The 20,434-nt window shown below is 52.6% G+C and overlaps 1 protein-coding gene across 5 annotated transcripts in view; it reads right to left on the bottom strand.

The window, feature by feature from the left end:
• EN1 (engrailed homeobox 1) overlaps window positions 1-19,502 on the bottom strand; it is a 48,974-nt gene extending 29,472 nt beyond the window's left edge. For 2 of the 5 annotated variants that reach the window (XR_007204982.1, XM_048310257.1), the window contains exon 1: window positions 18,233-19,502. Coding sequence is in view for 2 of the 5 variants with exons in the window: in XM_048310257.1 (XP_048166214.1) it covers window positions 18,233-18,911 (679 nt within the window). In the remaining 3 variants the exon portion in view is untranslated. Of the gene's footprint in view, window positions 1-13,175; window positions 13,428-13,610; window positions 13,717-14,720; window positions 15,593-18,232 lie in introns of those variants that run through there. The other 3 variants (XR_007204980.1, XR_007204981.1, XM_048310256.1) reach the window with 3 other exon arrangements.
• Between the last annotated feature and the right edge of the window lie 932 nt (window positions 19,503-20,434).

Here is a 20,434-nt window from a genome sequence, read left to right as displayed (position 1 = left end):
CCGCCTTATTGCAAGCACAGGAGCACAGAGTAGAGCATCTGTGTGTCTTTGTGGCTGGTAAAAAGCATTTATTTATACTTGGGAAATGTCCTGCTCCAAATATGCCACGTTGGCTTGACACACTTGTTGTTTCTCCAGTCTTCTTTTAGGTCTTCCTGAGAAGGGAAGGAAAAGCAGGCAAAAAAATATGCCTGTTTTGCATCCATTCTTGTCACAGCAGCTGGGAATGGGGGCCATCTGAGTGCTGTGTTGGTGCTGGCCACGGGGACCTGCACATGGCACCTCGAATCTCCCCCCTCTCCCCACCAACAGGCTCCAGCATCATGTGGCCCTTTCCCATTTTATTCATGGCATAAACCCTCTTCCCATTAGCATGCAAAGGCTTTGAACTTCGGAGTTTTCCGATACTGCACAGAATATCTTAAGAAGGGGCTGGAAATAATTGGGTGCTATCGCTTCCCTAAGGCCGCTGTGTACACTTGAGCGTGTGGAAATCCAAAGTGGCACCGAACACTCGGGCGGGCAGCGAGCCCCGAGTGCCACGGAGCTGCTGCACAGGGCTTGGCCCCAGCCTCATTCCTTATTCACGGCTCTCCTTTAAGTCTAACCACTCCGAGGTGAGGCTGAATCTCTGTGAATTCAAGTGGATTTCTCTCCCGGTGTATGCCTGTACATTAGGGAGGCGTATTATGCGTAGGCATCGCTCTGCCTGGCTCTGCGCAGGATAAAGACTGCAGGGAAGAAATTATATCTAGATGAGTCTTTATGATGTGTGTTCCTTCAGTATTAAGATCTCTTCAGGCCTTGTGTATCTGGTAATATTGCTCTCATTTTAAATTCTTCCAGTAATAATTTTAAGGGAAAATTCTTTGTGACAACTGCTGCTGATTTAAAACTAATGTTTAGCCAGTAATGGGTAATTGTATTAGACTAAAAAAAGCTGCTGTAAAGTCGACCCCAGTCTGATGTTTAATTTACTGCATCATCAGCTACTTTTATGATACTATTTAATCTACTGAAATAAAAGTATTGCTCTATGAATATCCCTAACATTCAAGAAAAATTGTTTTTAGCTGTTCTGCTCTTGAGGCTGAGGAGTTGTTAATTATCATATGAATAATTCCTGTGAATATATTTATTTATATTTGTTTTAATTGTCACAATACTTAGAGAAGCAGCATGTTCTATTTCGCTATGAACTCCCTTTTAACCTGTAAACAAGGAAAAGGAAAATGCCCATCATGACTTCGCAGACGTTTGGAGTTCACAAAATGCATTCTGCATTTCCATGGGGCAGGAAGAGCGCAGGGGAGAAGCCAAAAAACTTCCCTTTATTTTTTTTCCGTGAGAACCTGTATCCCCCTCAGCCGGGATGATCGTGCTCGCAGCTGCACTCAGCACAGCAACTACAAGAGCAGGCAGGGCTGCTCGCACCACGAGCCTGGTTTGCATTTCCAGGACCCTTTCCCATCCCGTGGCAACCCAGGGGCCTGATCCTGCTCTCTCTTCCCTGGAGCTGTACCCTGACAAATGCAGCCGTGGCACAGGCATAGGTTTGCCTCCTGCAGAGTTAAGGAATCAGCCCCACAGGGCCTGTTCCAACCTCGACAGCACTGCTAGAAAGACCCCACTGAATCCAGAGGGCTTTGGATGGGTCCCCACAGCCTCTGCACGCGTACAAAAGAGGCTTGTGAGCTACCTTTATACAAACCATAAAAACTAACATTACAAATAGGCATTTTTATGTTTTTCTTGCTTATTAACATCCTGCCGGAATAAAGTGCATCAAGGTCATGCAAAACAGTTTTCTGTCTATAGCCAGCATCAGTGACCTTCTCAAAACAATACACCACCAGATTAGAACAGCAGCAAAAATATCGTGCTACTCCTCTTCTGATGAGAAAGAAATCTTCATTAGGAAAAAAAAGTCTATCACAACAAATAATCTGCACTAGTAAAAAACAGATTTTTTCTATTTGCTACTCTTTTTAATAAACAGCAGGCTCTCTTAAAGATTACCTGGAAGATAAATTGGTCTGTTGGAAGAAAAAAGACTCAGGGTGTAACGAAAAATGTGTATCTGTGGCACATGAGTTGCTGATTTTTAATGTTACCAGCACATTTATATCGTAGCTTTAGGTTTATTTAACCTGATAAATACTTGATTACCTGCCTGCAACAATTGTGGGAGAAGGCTTTTGTCAAATCTATTATAATATGATCAAGTAATGGTTACAAGATAAAGTAAGGTAAAACAAATAATTCTTGGTGCTGCACAACCACCTATTATTTTATCCAAACAACTTCTGTTATCTCCTTATGGTCGAATGCCTATTCCCTAGGAAGAGAGAAGAAGTCTCTTTTTACCTCAGTAATTAGCTTGTTTGAAAGCTCCCACAAATTCTTCCTATCATAAATTTTGCATTGCTTCATGCACAATAATGCACATAAAATTAAATAAACAATTTAATTAATTTAATTAAAATTAAATATTAAACATATTGTGTATAAGAAGCCCATGTCTGTGATTTAATTGGGCAGGAGTACCCAAAGCAGTTTGGGTAACAGTGAAAAATAATTAAAAACAACAAGTACAGTAGCCTCTGGGTACGAGGAGTAGTTGGGAGCTTTCTCCTGAGAAAGGTTTATTTAATTAAAACTAAACTAATCTTTGGAAAACACTTGATAAGCATTTCATAATACAAATCATAATCCAAAAATGAAGCTTATACTTCGTCTACATGATACTGGAAAATAACATTAAATAATTCAATTCCGCCATGAGCTACTTCTCCAGTGCGCACAGAATAATTCAGCAGACAGCATGTTTACCACCTTTAAATTTTCAGTAGCATTAATTCATCAAGATAAATATTAGTAAATTGTATGAAGGCATAATGGATCCGTAAGTGATAAGGCTGAGAATTAATGCTTTATTTAGACTGTTTATTGCTTCTTGTAGATATTATGCCAGACAAGGAAAGGACAGCTAACTTAGAGGGCAAGCTGTGCCTGTGTTGGCAGGTAAGCCATTTGGTTGTGTTCATGTTTTCCAGCCTATTCTTCGACACCTTTCATTCATAATAGAGAATATTATTTCCAGGATCCCACGTAACTGGAGGAGGAATAGCTAATTTTATAGGATGGTATCTCTATCTATACTTCATGTTGCCAAATGCTTGTGTTTCTATACTGTCCGGTGATAATTTCAGTTTCCCAAAAAACTTGGATCCTGCCCAAGGTCACAAACTATCCGCCTGGGCATCAAACAGTCTGCCTTGCACAACCGCTCTCAAGCTGGATTGCAAATGCTGACAGGCTTTATAGGTCATTTCAAAAACAAATGCTTCATTTTAACACCTTAGACTGCAGCAGCTCCTACAACAAGCTGCTGATGCCAACTGGCTTTTTCAAAAGTGAATGTATCCAAAGAGATCCTAATTGACACTTTCAGGCAAGTGCCCAGCATAACTGAATATTACTCAGGTTTCTGGAGAGCGGTTTTAAAGTGACCATATAATTTAAGTGACCTTTGAATGTAATTTAAAGTGCTACTGTAAAGCCCAGTTCCTCTCCCACTGAATGGGCTCCATCAATGGGGAAACTCCCATTGATGTTAATGAGGGCAGGAGCGGGTACTTCCCCACTGGCTCCCATTGAATTATCCAGGTTGCTTTTTTTGTGGGAGCTTTTTTTTGATACATTCCTGGGAAGATCCTCTTAACTGACTTGGAGTTACTTTGGTTCATATCATACCCGCAGCTTTTTAGCAGAGAACCCAGTGATTTAACAGAGATTTCTGTCGAGCAGAGGTACAATAGAGCCCTTTACAGGGTGTGGGAATTTCCCGCATGTTGATTAACTTCATACTGTAAAAGACCATAGGCCAAATCCTTCAGTCCTCACGCAGACAAAAGTCCACATTGACTTATCCGAAATCTGCCTGCAAACGCTCATTAAAGTCAATGGCATTTTGCTTCGGGAAGGGCCGGGGATTTGGCCCGCTGGTTGTCTTTGCGATTGGGCATCGCCAGGAGAAGGGGGTTACCACAGCACCGAGCCTGCAGCAAGGTCTGCCTTGCCCCAGACCTCGGGCACTACCTTCCCTTCAGCCCCAAAAACTCATGGCAAAACCCCAGTCTCAGTGCCAGCCCCATGCTCCAGCATGAAGCGCTGAGTGATGCCCAGCATCACCCCTTTGCCCATCACCCTGATGTCTTCATGGAGCCACCCCCAGGACCCTGCCATTTGCCCCACAGGGCAGGCAGAGAGCAGGCAGGGTATTAGCCACTGACCCACGAGGCTCCTGTCCTCCCCACAGCAGCTCCTATCCAAAAACAGTCTGGTTTACATCCCCTCTAGGGCGAGGTAGTAGCTTAGAACCACCTTAGAGGAGGGTACATCTACCCTGAAAATAATAGAAATATAACCCAAAAAAAAGTGGGCCAGTTTCTATTTGTTTGTTTTAGCCGTATCATAGCTCAGACTTTCCCTGCCATTGTGGTTCAATATTTACTGATTGAAAATATAGACTAGCTGCAAGTCACAGCATTTGCCAGAAAGAACGATTATCATCAGAAAGAAATGGGCATTAAAAGAACAGCTCTCCTATTTCCAGAATATAAAACAGACATTCAGAAGAACAAACAGAGCAGAGAAGAAATGATGGTCATTTGCAAGTAAAATATTACTAAACAATGTAACATTGGATTAACTGTTTCATGTATTTATTGTGAAAGAATATATAGAACTTTACATGAGAAACTATCAGTACAAGCAAGAAACAATGTAGCCTTTTAAACAGCTTGCTTTTAAGTTTAATGCTTCTGCACGTAGAGCACACGAGCTTGCTCCCACTGAAGCTCATGCAACAGCTCCTGTTAAGTTCAAAGGGATCAGGATCAGGCCCTGAGGTTTTGAACTTTTCTCCTGTAATGTCCCTTTCACAAATACTGCAGCCCCCCAGTCCTAATGTGCTTGGGATGTATTTATGGTGGGGAATGTGCAGTACAGCAAAGAGGCACCGTAAGATGCAATATGGGAGGGGCTGATCCTGAAAACTGTGGAGGGACTTTTTGTTTCTACATACATTTAGAAAGAAAAGGAGGGGACAGAGGGGCAGGATAAAGAAAAAAAAAAAGCAGGCACATATTGAGTCCAGTCCTGCATTCGAGTGAAGCAAACCATTGAGCACAGTAGCGAGGGCTGACTGGACCAGACAAAACCTGACTCCATTTATTGTCTTTTGTTGTGGTGTGCCAGGAATGCAGGAGCTGTAGTTATTCTGATTTAGGGCTGGCTCTGGGGATGGCTTTGTACTCTCAGGACCTGTGGACTGCTGAAAATTGGTGCAGCTCTGATCTCTGGCTTTAGAGTTTCCATCCTTCCAGGACTATTTAAAGTAGTCATGTAACAATTTCAGTAACTCTGTGGCAATTTATTTTGTGAATTTTTAATTAGTTTGCCACTCTTACATAAACTTAAATTGGATTAATTTTATACTCTCTTACCCAAAATACAGTTCAAAAGAAGGTTTTCTAATAAATTTGATATACAAGCCTGTTCTAATACTTGTTTTAGTTTACCTGGAAATCATTCTAAATTATTTACCATTCAATGCATGCTTTACCACTGACAAAAATTAGAACCAAGTTAATTCTATTATTTAACTAAATATTAAAGAGCTACTGGAATTCCTATACCACCATATTAATTTTTTTTAATCTATCTGACTAGAAAATCCATTTAACACACAAACATTTTCCTGTGATGACTTCTAAATGAAAGAATCTTTGCAGAAACAGAAACATAAAAATAATCGCAGTGGTACAGTTGATCACAGCTTTCCTGGCAAACACAATAATTGCCGCTGAGATAACTAAGGCACCAGTAGAGATGCATAAGATAAAAATGGAGTTTAGGGCTGGATTAGTGCAACCTTTACTCTGTATGATGCAAAGGGTTGGGTCAGATGTCTCATGAAGTTGTCTCCAAGTCTGTCTTCTTTCATTCTATGCATATAGAATGGGGAAAGAGCCATATTTATTTTTAGTGCTTGAGCTCTCCCTTCAAGTTCACTCCATCCAAATTAAATGAAAACCCTGAGACTCTTTTGCATTGCTTCGAAACAGATCTTGAAACCCCGATTTAGTTTTAGCTTCACACACACAAAATTCCCAGTGATTTCAAGGATGATTTTGCCAGACATAAAACAATGATAAGTTCAATTCTCAGAGACACTACTGCTATAATTATGATTTTAGGAAGAATCTAAAATAAAGGAGTCCCTAAAAAATAAGCAAAACCACAAACTGAATTGTGCCCCTAATATGCAGTAATACCAATAGTGATGTCATTCATGCTCAATCATTTACATGTTCTCACAAATCATTTTTAATAATTTATTGGATATCAAAAAGAGCTTGAGTGTGACAAGCTGCAGTAATTTTAAATACAGCTTACAAGTAACTTTTCAAGCTTTGCAGGCTCAGGGTAGTAGAACCCACTGACTGAGCAATGTGTATCCAAGTACAAAAACCCATAGCAGAGGTATAAGCCTTCTTGAGAGGCAGAAGCATGAGCTGGGTGCTGTGTTCTCTTCACTCAGCATCAGCACTGCAGGGACTAATCTGGAGCTGGTGTAAGCCAGCGTGCAAGGGAAGGGAACCCGTGCTGTCTGCACCCACCTTGTCCCACAGCAGTGAAACCAGCAGGACTAAACCACTTTAAACCAGCTCTTCATTCAGGACACTGCCTTTAAAGCAATTCTGTGATGGATTTGGGGAGCAGCAAGGGGAGCACCCAGGAGTTTCAGGGCAGCGGTCAAGAGTTTGTGGATTAAAGATGATCTGCAGGATCCTGAAGCTCTCTACAGCACCCTGAGTTTCACTCTTTTGGGGGAAAATCTTTCATCTTTGCTACTAAACTCCCTGGGAAGTTAGAGCTTGTCGCTGACTTGTGACCGACTACACGGCACAACCAGTTTACAAGGGCTCAGCAATCCCATTGGAATCAGCGCTCAGGAATGTCCTCAGGTGGGAGGAGTAGGTGCTTGGCACTATGAACTGTAACTTTACCATCTCCTAGATGTTCAGAAATCTGCAATATGCAAGGCAAAGAGGAATGCTCTACTTTCTTCTGGCAGTGCTAGGTGCCTGTTATTGTTGCCAAGATCTATCCTATCTACAACAATATTCAGGCCATTAGTCTATTGTAGCTCAGGCTGAGCTGATGCTCATTTTTAAATTAAACCTCAGGTGAAAGCTGCAAATCTGCACGTGCAGATGGTTTGTGCTTGCAATCCTGCATGCATGCAACTTAGCACAGTGCAGCTCCCCTGACCTCTGGCTGATGGGGTTTTATTCCTGACAGGCTAGATGTGAATAAAATCATATGGAACTGTATTTTTACAGTTCAGCCTTCTGAGTCCCATCCTGCTGCCATTGAAATCAATGGCAAAACTCCCAACTTCCCTAGTCATATCAGATTAGCTTTGTTCCATGGACTGAAACAATCTAATAGATACCAGGTGTCCTCCACAGAGCTTGTGTGGTCTACAAGTAAGTGGAACATATTTTAAAAAGTCAAATATGAAACAGCTACATCACAGAACCTGTAATAACCTCAAACTGATATTATTATCTATGGAGGACATGACCAGTATCTAAAATGTGACTCATTATATATAAATTTATATGATGCATCCTAAAACAGACATTCTGGGGTAAATTCAGCGGCATGTTAAACCACTACAGAAATGGATCCATATTTATGTTCATTTCCACAAGAAAGCAAGGATTTCGTGTGTTTTTACTTAAGGGAAGGAGCCTCAAACAACCTTACATTAATCCAGAAATCCACTTTAAATATATGACCCTCCATGTAAAAAGACCTATAGAAGTTAAAGGCTGCAAGTGAAACCATTAGGTTGCTACTCTAACATCCCTTCTTTCTCCAAGCTATGAACCTCCACCATGAAATTCCCTACCTGCTTTTCCAGTCATGGAGCCTCACCAGCTCCTCCAGTAGCATGGAGATCACGCAGTGCTATAAATGTCCAGACCTGGGCTGCACCAAGACATCCATCACTGTGAAAAGGGTGTAGCTGGAAAACACACAAGGAATTTCCTTGTGCGATCTCCTGGTGTGTAGGTGGCCTAGGAGCCTTGGCTGGCTCAGGTGAAATTCTCAGTGCCCTGCTCTGCACCAACGGGGACAGAAAGAAATCCCTCTGCCCACTCCAGGGCCTGACCTTGATTCACACCACCTACAGAGAGGAGCCTCACTGCTCAAAGAGGACCAGCATTTCCAGCCCAGGACTCATCACACAGGTACAGCCAGGTTAATAACTTAGAAACACACAAATGGGGTGATCCCAAGCAAAAAATCAGACCTTTCTTGGGAACAACAAAAAAATATATTGGTCATTTTTCGAATCCAATTAAAGGTCCTCAGATGTGCCAAGGTCTACTCTGATTCCTTAGGCAGAAGGATACACCTGGGGCCAGCTCTTGGGGCTGTTTGTGTGCAGGTGCTCAAGTCTGCTGCTCTGCTCTTGCCCTTCAGTTCCGTGTCTTAGGGACAGATTCCACAGATGTCCCTGATTACAAAGTTGGCCTGGGGCTCTTGTGGGCATCTGATGAATGGGGAGCTGGAGTCAGAAGGCTTCAAAACACTATCCACTCACTTTCTGCTAGGGAAGCCTCATATCTTGCAAGCCTCCCTCTTCCGTCTAAACCACTGACTTGTCTCCTAAGGGTTGATGGACAGCGTGAGCTCGCCCCAGCCTGGCCTAATGGAAAGCCCCTTCTCAGCTGGGGTCCAGGTACTGCTGTGGAAGCCCTGCTGGAGAAAAGTAGTGCAATAACTGAGGTGTGATATTCCCAGGCAATATTCTAGGCAGCTGAAGCTGCCCGTGGAAGGGGCCAAGCTGACAGTGCTCTGCAGCAAAACTGTCGCTGGAATCAGTGTTTGGCTCCTGAAGGAAAAGGGAACAGCTTTATTTTTTTTTTTTTAAGTGGCACCAGGAATACATCAAACCCCGTTAAAAAGGCATGATCCAATCAGTATTTCATTTGTATCTGAATATCTAGTGCTATCTCTAGTCTTATCTTTTACCAGTCACCCTCTTTCATTACGGTCTCCTTAAGAGGCTTAAATACTTGTACTTTTCCAATAAAGATCTTGGAAAGTACGTTCAAGGGTAGCTTATTTTAACATTCATCACATTTAACAAGACTTTTACCAGAGCGGAGAGAACGCGTAACTAATTGTTGGAAGATCTGGTCAAGTTTATTGTGACGGGTAACTGTCGGGCAATTATGATTTATTTATTCAGAGGGAGATAAGGCACACATTGTTCTCTGGAAGAAAAAAAATGGGGCTGATCTTAAAGTTAATATTATTTCCCATGCCTTCTTCAATCTTTTCATAACTGAAGGCACCCACCAGAGCACAGCCCTCATTGGCTCCATTTGCTCCAGATTTGGAGGTTTAAGCTTAGCTTCTCCCCCGACCTTTCCCGGGCCCAGCGAGGCCATGCAGGTGCAACTCCTCCAACACCTATTTCTTAAAAGGTCTGCTGGCGTGAGGGGACTCCTGAGAGACCCAATGTCCCCACAGGGTCCCCGAGCCTCGCTCCCCGCCGGGGGGGAGCCTGCGGTGGACGGGGGCAGGGTAACAAGTGGGGTGTCCCTTTCATCTGGCAATCAAAGAAAGGGAGAGGAGATAGGTAAAAATGCCCGTTACTGCCACCGTTCCTCGGGTCCCTGCGGTGTTTTCTCGAGTGGCAGCAGGTCCTCGCAGATAGAGGCACCGGGGAGCGGGCGGGGAGCGTCTCCGTCGGCAGTGGGAGGCACGACGGACCGGGACCGGCCCCGCTGCAGGCACAGCCTTTGCCCACACCCCACCCGCGCCGAGGAACAGCAGCGCCCGTGGTACCCCGGCAGCGTCCGGCGTGGGGGCTGCCTTTACCTCTGGCGTGACCCCGCTGATCCCCGAGCTCGGCGGAGCAGCACAACCGAGAATGAGAAAAACAAAAAAACCCCAAAAAAACACAAAAACCCAACCCAAAAAAAAAAAAAAAAAAAAAAAACACCAAAAAGTGCCCTGGCTCGCCTGTACCCCCCCATCGCCCTGGCGCAGCGGCTCCTTCCCGTGCTCGAGCCAAGCCCTGCGACAGACCCCGGGGGCAGAGCAGGGCTGCTCCCAGCGTCCGCCCCCACGAGCCCCTCGGAGCCGCCACGTCTGCACCGCCGGCACCGGCATCGCCCCGGCCAAGGCCCGCAGCGCGTTGAGTCCGGCAGCCCCGCGCCTCCTTAGCCCTCCCCGACGGCTCTGCTGCTGCCGCACCTACCAAAGTTTTTATTCCCATCTTCCTTATCTCCAAACTGATCAAGTGGCCAAGAACAAACAAGAAAAGTCTTTTTAATGTAAGGGTTGCTCACCTGATGTAGTAAAGATCAGTTCTCAGAGCAAAGGACTTCTACCTCTAGCAAAATCTGGTTCCCCGACTTACTCAGCCGGAAGAGCGAGCACCATTAGCTGCTTTACATACACTTTTTTAAGTCTGTGTCAAAGGCATTTGATGTGGAGCATAAAGATGCACCTTGCGCGCTTCTGTCAACAGCCTGCCCGAGGCTGGGGCTCGGGTGATAGGTGTCCAACTCCCCAACAGAAGAAAAGTTAAGATTTTTTTTTTTTTTTTTTTACTCAAAATTTATTACCTTTTCTCAAAGTTTCAGCCCTTGGCCATCCGACAAATCTTTTTCAAAACTGTTTTAGATTTAATCGGAAACCGTTTGAGTTGTGTTTTGATCCGACCGCTGCTCTGCGTTTATTTCTTGTAAGACAAAATAAAAGTTATACGAACTCGTTTCGCCGACAAGAAGTAGGAGCCCTGTGGCAGGGAGGTGCTATGGGCCGTGCTCCCCGCTGCCAAGACCTTCTCCGAGCGCGGAGGGAGCTCCACGCCGGGACCGCCTGCCGCCTCCCCCCGGGACTCCGCCGGTGGCTTCGGACGCGGCTGAGCGCCTCGGGGGGGGGGAGGGTGCCCGGGGCAAGGCTGGTCCCTGTAGCCCCCCCAGCCGCGACCGACTCCGGACAAATGATCGACGAGCAGAGCTCCTACCTCCGCTCAGTCATTTACTAGCGCTGCCTCGGACCTTACCCGACGGGGAGGGAGAGGTGAGTGCTTGGCAATTTTCACTGTAAACCACTGTGCTATTCCCTCGCTTAATTCCGTCGTAGCCTCGAACACCGCAGGGAAGTACGGAGGGAGCCCGGGGCCGGGGCCGGACTCCGGAGGCCCGACCCCCGGCACCGTCGTCTGGCTCCCAGCGCCCTTCGGCGAGGTGGACGGGGCGCTCCGTGCCCGTGGGAAGCGCATCTCCCCCCGGCCGGAGCCGAGGCGAGAGCCCCCCGCACCCACGGCCCTCCAAGCAGAGGGGAGGGGAGCAAAGCCCTCTTGTAAAGCTCCCAGCCGTCGGAACCCGCAAGATAAACATTATTAGAAATCATTGTTATTGGGATTGTGAAATCTGACCTCTGACCCTCCGGGCTACGTGTCACAACCGTGTCTGCTTTGATTCCTCGAAAGGCGGCACAAAGGAACAAGCTCCGTGACAGGAGGCAGCGGGATCTGAGCCCCGGCCGGAGGTGACCGACGGGGGGGACCACGCGTGGCCTTCCCCTCCTCCCCCGCGCCTCATTTGCATATGCAAATCAGCAGACCGCCGGGCCGCGCCCTCCCGGGGGGTGGTCGTCGGGCCAGGGCCGGGGGCCTGGAACGATTGTGCCCGACTCTCGGGGTGCCTTGGACGGAGAAATAAGGGTCAGTGCGTCCTTGCACCAGCGGAGGGGGGACGGGGTGCTGGGGGTTGTCTGTTGGGTGTTGACTGATATTCACATCGCACAAAAGGGCGGCTGCCTCCCGAGGGTCGGGGTGTGGGGGAACAGACCCCCGAGGCACTGAGGAAGGAGGAGGAAGGTAGCGTTTTTCCTCCAAGGCTTTTCCGCCTGGGCTAGCGGGTGCTCCTCCTGGGGCTTGGGCTCCCCAGTCCCATCCGTCCGTCCATCCCCCAGCTTTCCTCCCAGGCCGGGGGCCCGGTGCGTGTCCCTCGCCTCCCCCCGCCGCTCCGCGCACACCTGGTCCCTTTCCTACGCGGAGGATGTTGCACCTTCTACTCTCATTTCTCATCTAGGGCTGGTGCTGAGCCCCGGGTGAAGGTCTTCCCCCCCGCCCGACTGCCAGCAGGAGAGGATTCCCCGCGGGTCTGTTTGCCCTTGGCACCCGCAGGGGACCAAGGTCACTCGTGGAGCCAGCGAGGACGCACCTGGACCTCGCTGGCCTGCACCGATTCACCAATATGCCCCGCTCAGCTGCTCTCCATGAGAAATCCTAAAAGCGTAATTACATTAAAAAGTCTGATTTGTTTAAATAATCCTCTTTTGGCTTCCTTTAATCTGCCCTATATTTCCCTCGTCGGCTTTACTCCTGACTTGTCCAGCTCATCCGAGCTTGGCTGGACACCCCGCGGCTGAGGAAACCCTTCTTCGTCTTCCTCCTCCTCTGGAGCCCTCAAGCCTTCGGGCAACCCCAGCGCCAGGGAGTCGGCTCCCGGCTGCAGGTAGGGTCCTGGGATCTGTCGGCGAGACGGGGGGCGGCGGGGGGGCCGACAGCCCTGCTCGACCCACGCCGACAGCCAGCCTGAGCATCACCCTATTCCCGCGGACAGGGGAAGCGAAGCGGGTCGGTGCCCTCTACCCTCGGCAGGTCCGGGCCAGATTCGGCCCGTTACTCGATTTTTAAGGAGAAATGCCATTTTTCGCCTGTACAGCTCCAGGGGAGTGCGAGACGGAGTGTATGGCAAAGGCAGAGGATTGAACTGAAATTGGAGCGAGGGGGAGTAGGGGAGCAATCTCTCTGTGTCCCCCCCGAGAGCGGCAAGTGAAGGGGGGCTTAGGGGGAATCTGAATGCAACCCCCGAACTCTGCAGTTGCCCCCGCCGGTCCGGGCTCTCGCCGACCGCTTTCCCCGCGAGCAGTGGAGCTCGCACCTTGAAGGACGGCTTTATTTTCTTCAGTGCGGAAGACCCGAGTTCATGTTCCAATCCCATCGGAAAGAAAGAAAGAAAAAAAAAAAAAAAAAGAGGGAAAAAGAAATGCACAACTTTAGATGGCGCTGTACATCATTTATTTAAGCCCTCTGAGTATTCCCGGCTCCTCGGCCTGCAGAGAGGAGAAGAGCCCTCGCCGGGCAGAGGCGGGCTGGGCTGGGCGGGGATGGGGTGGGATACGCTGGGGTAGGATGGGGTGGGATGAGGTGTAGGAGGGGTCCTGCCCCACCGGCAGCGGGCGCGGAGGGCAGGGGCTCTCTTCTCTCCCCAGCCTGTGCCTCCATCCCCGGACGATGATAGCAAACCGCAGCCCTAAGCAGGAAGAGTTAAAAAGCACGAAAATGGCAGAAGCCATCTCCCGCTTTCCCACTGCTCCCCTTCTCAAATAGACGGAAACCCCCTAATGCCTCCGACGGGACGAGGAGAGGGGAGCCGCAGGCTGCGCCGACCGGGAGTGCTGCTGCTTGCCCCCTTCCGCCCCCCGGTCCCACTGACCTGGGCATGGCCTCGGCATTGCCCCATCCTCTGGGGAGATGCAGGAGAAAGGGTCCCCCGGCTTCAGCTCCGCTCGCTTGTCCTCTTCACCCCGCCGGCTGCGGGCCTAGGGCAGGGATACAGAGGAGCAAAAAGAAAAGAAGAAGGAAAGCCGACAGACAGGCTCGTCGAGGGGGACAGGCAGCTCTCCACCCGCCTCGGCGCCCGGTTTCATCAGGGGCAGTGAGCAGCGGAATTCCATCGCCAGCCCTCGGCTTGGCGGGGCCCCACGCAAGGCCCGCGTGGGCTCAGGCCCGGCGGTCCTCGACGGCTCGAGGACAAGGCCATGGGCACGGCCCGGTCCCGGCTCGCCGGTGTCCCCGGGCCGGAGGCGAAGAGAGCCGACCCGGGACTGGGCACGGCCGCCTTTAAGCGGGGCGGGTGGAAAAGCGGAGCGGGGGCCACAGCCGGGAGCCCCGCCGTGCCGCCGGCCCTCCGCCACCCCGCGCGTCCCACGCACACGGTAAATGTGAGCCCGAGCCCTGGAACAGGGAGCGGAGGGCAGGGACCGGCGCCGGGAGCGTTGCCGGGAGCGGTGGCTCAGCGCCTAGAGCCGAGCGTCGATCGCTCCGGTCCGATCCTCGGATCCTCGGGAGAGGTCCTCGCTGGAAACAGCGTGGGAGCAGATCCTCTCGGAGCGAGACGAGGAGCTGTCAGACAAATATCTTTCCAACACATCCCGGAGCTCTAAACGTCCAGACGGTTTCAGGCAATTTTTCAGCGGGAACTGGTGATATATTATCACTATTATTATGAGGTGGTTTTTATTTCTGGTTAAAAAGGGAGATGCGGCAGGCGAAGCACGACCGCAACTGCCAAAGAGAATTAATTTTTTTTAAAGGGTAGAAAAATTTAAAATAATTTCTTAAAAATCGAAGGTCTCAAGGTTTTTAACGAGGGATGGGTGGTTTAAAAATTGCTGCATCTATCGAAAGCAAAACCTAAATATGCCACCGAAATGGCACTATGTACACAGCGTATGGTGTATGTATATATACACTTATTTATTATATTTATATATATATATACAAACACCCATACACTAAAATAAAGAATTACAGCCAGCCTGGATCCTGAACACAGTCTACACTTTATTTCAGACTACAGATTTCTGAACATAATAAAATCTTTGGCTTGTAGCGGCGGGTTCAGTCTCGCAGTCTGTGGATCAGAATTTTTTTTCCTCGGGGGAAAAAAAAAAGAGACAGAAATTCACACACACAAAAGAAATAAAATAAGCTCAAACGACAGATGAGAAAAGTCCGACATTTACTGTAAAACAGGAGCAACGGACATCGGGGGGGGGGGGGGGCGAAGAAAAAAAGGAAAGTAAACAAAACGAACAAACGAACAAAAGAAAGGAGAAACAGAGAGAAGGGAAGAGAGAAACTGTCCAGCAAATAGAGATCGCTACACATATTTCTTACCTGAAATTAAATATATACAAGGTCATATGCTGTTTGGCTATATAGAGATAATTTTTTTAAGTGTTCATATTTTTTTTTTTTTCTTAATCGAAGTCCTTATACTATGGATAGACAATAGATCTGCTTTTAAATCGCACCTGTCCGCCTCCCGGCCGGCGGGCCAGCGCCGCGGCGCAGGGCTGGGCTAGGGCCGCCCGCCTCACTCGCTCTCCTCTTTGTCCTGCACCGTGGTGGTGGAGTGGTTGTAGAGTCCCTGGGCCATGAGGTGCAGCGCCAGCCCGTTCTTGATGCCCGTCGCCTTCTTGATCTTGGCCCGTTTGTTCTGGAACCAGATCTTGATCTGGGACTCGTTGAGGCTGAGCTCCTGGGCCAGGCTCTGCCGCCGCTGCTCCGTGATGTACCGGTTCGCCTGGAACTCCGCCTTCAGCCGCTGCAGCTGCTCGGCCGTGAACGCCGTCCGCGGCCGCTTGTCCTCCTTCTCCGTCTTCTTCTTCTTCAGCTTCCTGGTGCGGGGGCCTGCGGGCAGGGCACACACACGCCGCTGGGCAGGGCCGCGCCGCCGACCGACCGACAGCCCGACAGCCCGACCGCCGCCCCCGCCCCGCCGGCCGAGGAAAAATGGCCGACGGGTGAATTTGTGGTGGTTCTGTGTGTCCCCCTCAGCCCCACAACCCCGGCACGGTCGCCCCGGCGCGGCGCGGCGGAGGGAAGGATGGGGAAGGAACGGGGAGGCCGGGGCCGAGCGCGCCCGCGCATCGCCCGCCGCCCCGGGGCCCCACCGAGCCGGCCCCGCGGGCGAGGGCAGCGGAGCCCCGCTCGCCCCCCGCCCCGGCACACGTCGGGGCGCCGCTCCGCCCGCTCTGCTGGGCCGAGCCGCTCTCCTTCTGCATGGCCCGGGATCGGGGCCCGCCGGCCGGGCAGCGGCTCCGCCGGGCAGCGCGGGGACCAAAGGTCCCCGTTGCCAGGCACCGGAGAACCGCCGCCGGCAGCGGACTGGCCAAAGGCTGCCCTGGTCTCCTTCTGGGGGGCAACGACCCTCTCCGCAAAGCCAGTCCAGTCCCGGGGGACCCTTCTCTGCCACCACCCCGCAGCCTCTCCGCCACCGCCCGGATTGCCCGGGATCTCCGGTGGCCGATCCTTGCCGGGGACCTACGGCCCCACTTGCAGCTCCCTCCGCGAAGCCCCGCAGAAAGCAGAGCCTCGCCGCTCCACATCCAGGCCGCAAAGGGGCCAGCTGAAGTGCGACACAGCTCGCCGGGGAAGCCACCCGGTCCCGGGGCGCATCCTGAGGACAGCGCTTGGCCGAAGAGGCGTACCCCCGGTCCTCTGCCCGCCGGCATGGCCCGGCCGTGGGGAAGAGGAGTGGGGAGGGAACCGTGAAGAAAGGGATCTACGAAAATTCCCCGACAGCTGTCGGGCTCGGCGGGCGGTCCCGGGCCCGCAGCCCCCCGTCAGCAGCAACCGGAGCCGAAGCAGGCAAGGCCTCCCTGCCGCCGAGTAGGCCGAAAGCTCCTCTCCCGCCGCAGCCTTTCACCGGAACGGGGGGATTCGCCCCAGTTCGGCAGCGGCTGTCGGCGAGGAGAAAGACGGGGCCCGGTGGGGAGAGGGACACGGCCCAGCGGGATGCTCCCGGGCTGGGCCGGCGGGGGTGGAGGGCGAGGGGAGTGAATCGCTGAGCCCCGGCACCTTGCAGCGGGGTGCCGGCGCCTCCGACCGCCGCAGCCCGCTCGTCCCCGGAACCGGGAGAAGTAGTCGGGGCCGGCGGGCAGCTACGAGCACAACAAAGAGAGCGGCCGAGCCGAGCCATTCTCCACTCGCCCTTCTCCCCTCCGGGTTGCAGCGAGCAGGGAGTGTCGGGGAGGACATGCAGATATGATCCTTTACCCGAAGAAAGGGGAGGAAAGGAAATGAAGGCGCAAGTGCAGAACGCCGGGCGCACGGTGGCCCTGGGAATCGGCAGCACAACACCCGCGGCCGGGCCGGGAGCGAGGCCGTGCCGTCTGACAGCTCTATCACCCCATCAATCACCCCAGTCAATCAAAGAGGCTTTTCTGAGTTTGAAGTCGTTGGACGTGTTAATAACGGGGGATGGAGACGGCTCGGCCGCACTGACGGCCGGCGGAGAGCACCAGGCCGGGCAGTGCGGAGCGGGGCCAGGGTCGGGCAGCGCCGCCTTCCCCGCACACCGGAGCGGCCCCGGGCAGGCATAGGGGAGCCCATCCCGGCCCCGCGCCGCGCCGCGCTGGCCGATCCCTGGCTGCTGGCTGGAGGTGTCATGGGGGAACCCCATCTCCTCATCCTCCGCTTCTTTCAAAAAAAAAAAAAAAAAAAAGGCAATTAAAACCGGAAAGTAACGGTGATAAACAAAGGGGTGCCTGGGGGCACCTGGGGAATGTAAAGAGGTAGAAGGGGCGACAAAACAGGGCCAGGAGGGCCGAGCCAGCGGCTCCCACGGGGACGACCTCGGGCAGAGGCACGTCCCCTCCCCGGAGCTGGGCCCCAAACGGCAGCAGGGAGCACCAGCTCCGGCGGCAATGCGCGGCCTAAGGGCCTGCCTGGCTCGCTGCAGAGGCCCCGGTAAACAGCCCCTCCGCCACCTTCCTAGAAAGCCCTTTTTCCTTCGCCTCCAAGAAAACACTACCTCCTCCCCCCGCACCGCCAGCAGCCGCTCAACATGTGGCTCGGATCTTTCCCCCGCGCTCCTCCAGCAGCACCCAGGAAAAAAAATAAAATAAGGGGAGAGAAAAGCCTCAGAACAAGGGAGCAGCCAACCCCGCTGCCTTTTTCTCGCAACGCTCTCACCCCGCGCCGCCGCGCTGCGGAACACCCGGGGCTGCGGCAGGCGGGGCGGGCGGGGGGCGCGGGAAGGGGTCGCTCCCGCCGGCTCTCCGCATCGAAACGCTGCCGAATCGGGGCCCGGCGTCACATTCAAATTTGGGAGACTCGGAGGAGGAAGGAGGGGTGGTGGCGGTGGGGGGAACGCGTTTCCTCTCGCCCCGGGTGACCCAGGCCGCCCTCCCCCCACGCCTCCCCACGCGAGGTCCTCAACAAGCCGGGAGCCAAAGCCAAGGGGGGAAGAGGGAAAGGGGGGGGGGGGGGGGGGGGGGAGAACCTTGTCACGATTTAACAGCTCCCAGATGCGCCGCGGTTCCTTACCCGAGGACGGTCTGTCTGAATACCTAGTGCAGTAGACCCAGGCAGGCCACACCAGCGGCTGTTGCGAGTCGGGCTTTATAACAGGTCCTCCATTATTAGAGCCCATGAGGAGGATGGCGGGGCTGCCGTGCTCCCCGTACTTCGCCGGGTGAGTCTCGCCCCCATCGGTCGGGGGCTTGGCCGCCCCCGACGCCGCCGCCGCCGCTGCCGCCGCGGCGGGACTGGCTTTGGCGGCGGCGGCGGGCGGCGGCGGCGGCGCGGAGCCGTCGGGACGGCAGTTCGAGTCCGGGCACAGGAGGGCGGGCGGGTTGGGCGGCCGGGCCAGCAGCGGGTTGACGTTTTCTCTACCTGAGCTCTGCCCCCGGTCTCCGTCCCGCTCCCGGCTGCCTCCTCCTCCTCCGCCGCCGGCCGGCGCGGACGGCTCCTTCTTGCAGCCGAAGTCCGGCCTCAGGATGTTGTCGATGAAAAAGTTGGTGGTGCGGTGGGGCGGCGGCGGCGGGGGCGGCGGCGGGGGCGGCGGGTGGCGGCGGCGGGGCAGGGGCAGGGGGCAGGGCGCGGCGGGGGAGGCGGGCGCGGGGCTGGGGGACACGGGCACGCTCTCGCCATCGCTGCCGCTGCCGCTGCTCGCCGGGCCGGGCGCCGCGTCTCGGTGGCCGTGCCCTTCCGGCGGCTCTTCCATGCTCAGTCCCCGCCACGGAGATCGCTGCCTCTTTTCCCCCCCACCCACCCACTTTACGGCCACCCCACTTTGACGGTGGGTGGCGGGGTGGAAAAGGGGGAGGAAAAATTTAAAAAAAAAAAAAAAGGAAAAAAGAAAAAAAAAAGAAGAAGAAGAAAAAAAAGAAAAATATTAAAATCCACTTGTTGGGCTGGAGCTGAGATTTTTTTTTCTCTCCCTCTCACGGATGGATCCAAAACCTGAGAGATACTCGAGGGCTTCTCTCCCCCTTCTCCCGATCAGCTTATATTTCCACCACCAAAAGAAAAAAAAAAAAAAAAAAAAAAAAAAAAAACTAAAAAAAAATCAAACCCAAAAAGGTGTGCGGCAGCACCACGGCCCCCCCTAAAAAACCCTCCCCCCAAAAACCCGTCACGATCTGCCCATCTCCCCGCTGCCGCCGCCGCGGCGGCTCCGGGCTGCCCCGCTGTCACGCTCCGCTCTGCCCACGCCGCGGGCTGCCGGAGCCCGTCCCCGCCAGCCCGGTGCTGCGCCGCCCGCGCCCGCTTAGGGATCTTTTTTTAATTCTTTTTTTTTTTTTTTTTCCCCTTTTTAAAAAAAAAAAAAAAAAAAAAAAAAGGCCAAATCTCTGACAGCGCCGGTCCGTGCACCAAACTCTCCCTAAAAAATCCCTCAGCCACACTTTTTTCACTCGCACCGGAAGCACGTGAGGTGGCCCCGCACGTGGGGGCGGCCAATGGCGCGGCGCCGCCGCCGCTGACACCCCGCACCGCGCCCAATGGGCGCCCGCCGGGCCGCCGCCATAAATACCGCGTGGGGACCGGACGGGGCGGACGGCACCGGGCGGGACGGGGCGGGCGGCGGCAGCAGCAGCAGCGGCAGCGGCTCCTCCGCCGCGACGGGGCGGGGGCACCGCGCCGCGCCCACGCGCGTGAACCGGCACCCGACCCCCCCCCCGACCCCCTACTAGCCCCGTAAATAACAACTTCCAGCCACGCCGTGTCCCCCACGGGTGGCGGGGGAATTGGGCATCGGCCGCTTTCCTGTTACCCCAGCAATAATAAACACCCCCTCCCCCAAATCCGCGCGCTTTTTCCCCTCTTTTTCCTTTTTGTTTTCTATTCTCCCGCGGCGGCGTTGGGCAGAGCGGCGAGATGGCGAGCCGGGTGAAGGCTCCCCGGAATCGAACCTTTTGGTTTTGAGGAATAAAACACTACAGTAATAATAATAACAATAAATAGCAGTAAAGGCAGGAGGCACTGCCGGGGCGAGTTGGTCTTACGGCCGAAGCCTCTCTCTGGTTTGTTCCTTTGCTGGGTTTGGGGTTTTTTTGGAATATGAAGCAGATCAGCTCCAGCTAACAGCTGAACTCGTACCATGTTTCTTCGTCTGCTTTTTGATGTTTGCTTGTTTGGTTGGTTGGTTTCGGTTTGTTGCTTTTTTTTTTTTTTTTTTTTTTTTTCCCCATGGTATTCTTGTTTGGTTTTGTTTTTGGGGTTTATTTTGCCCGGCAGGGAACGAGC

The sequence above is a fragment of the Corvus hawaiiensis genome, chromosome 7 (genome assembly GCF_020740725.1).
Source record: "Corvus hawaiiensis isolate bCorHaw1 chromosome 7, bCorHaw1.pri.cur, whole genome shotgun sequence".
Taxonomy (NCBI): Eukaryota; Metazoa; Chordata; class Aves; order Passeriformes; family Corvidae; genus Corvus; species Corvus hawaiiensis.
The sequence above is the reverse complement of the archived record's forward strand: the minus strand, read 5'-3'. Positions and strand labels throughout refer to the sequence as shown.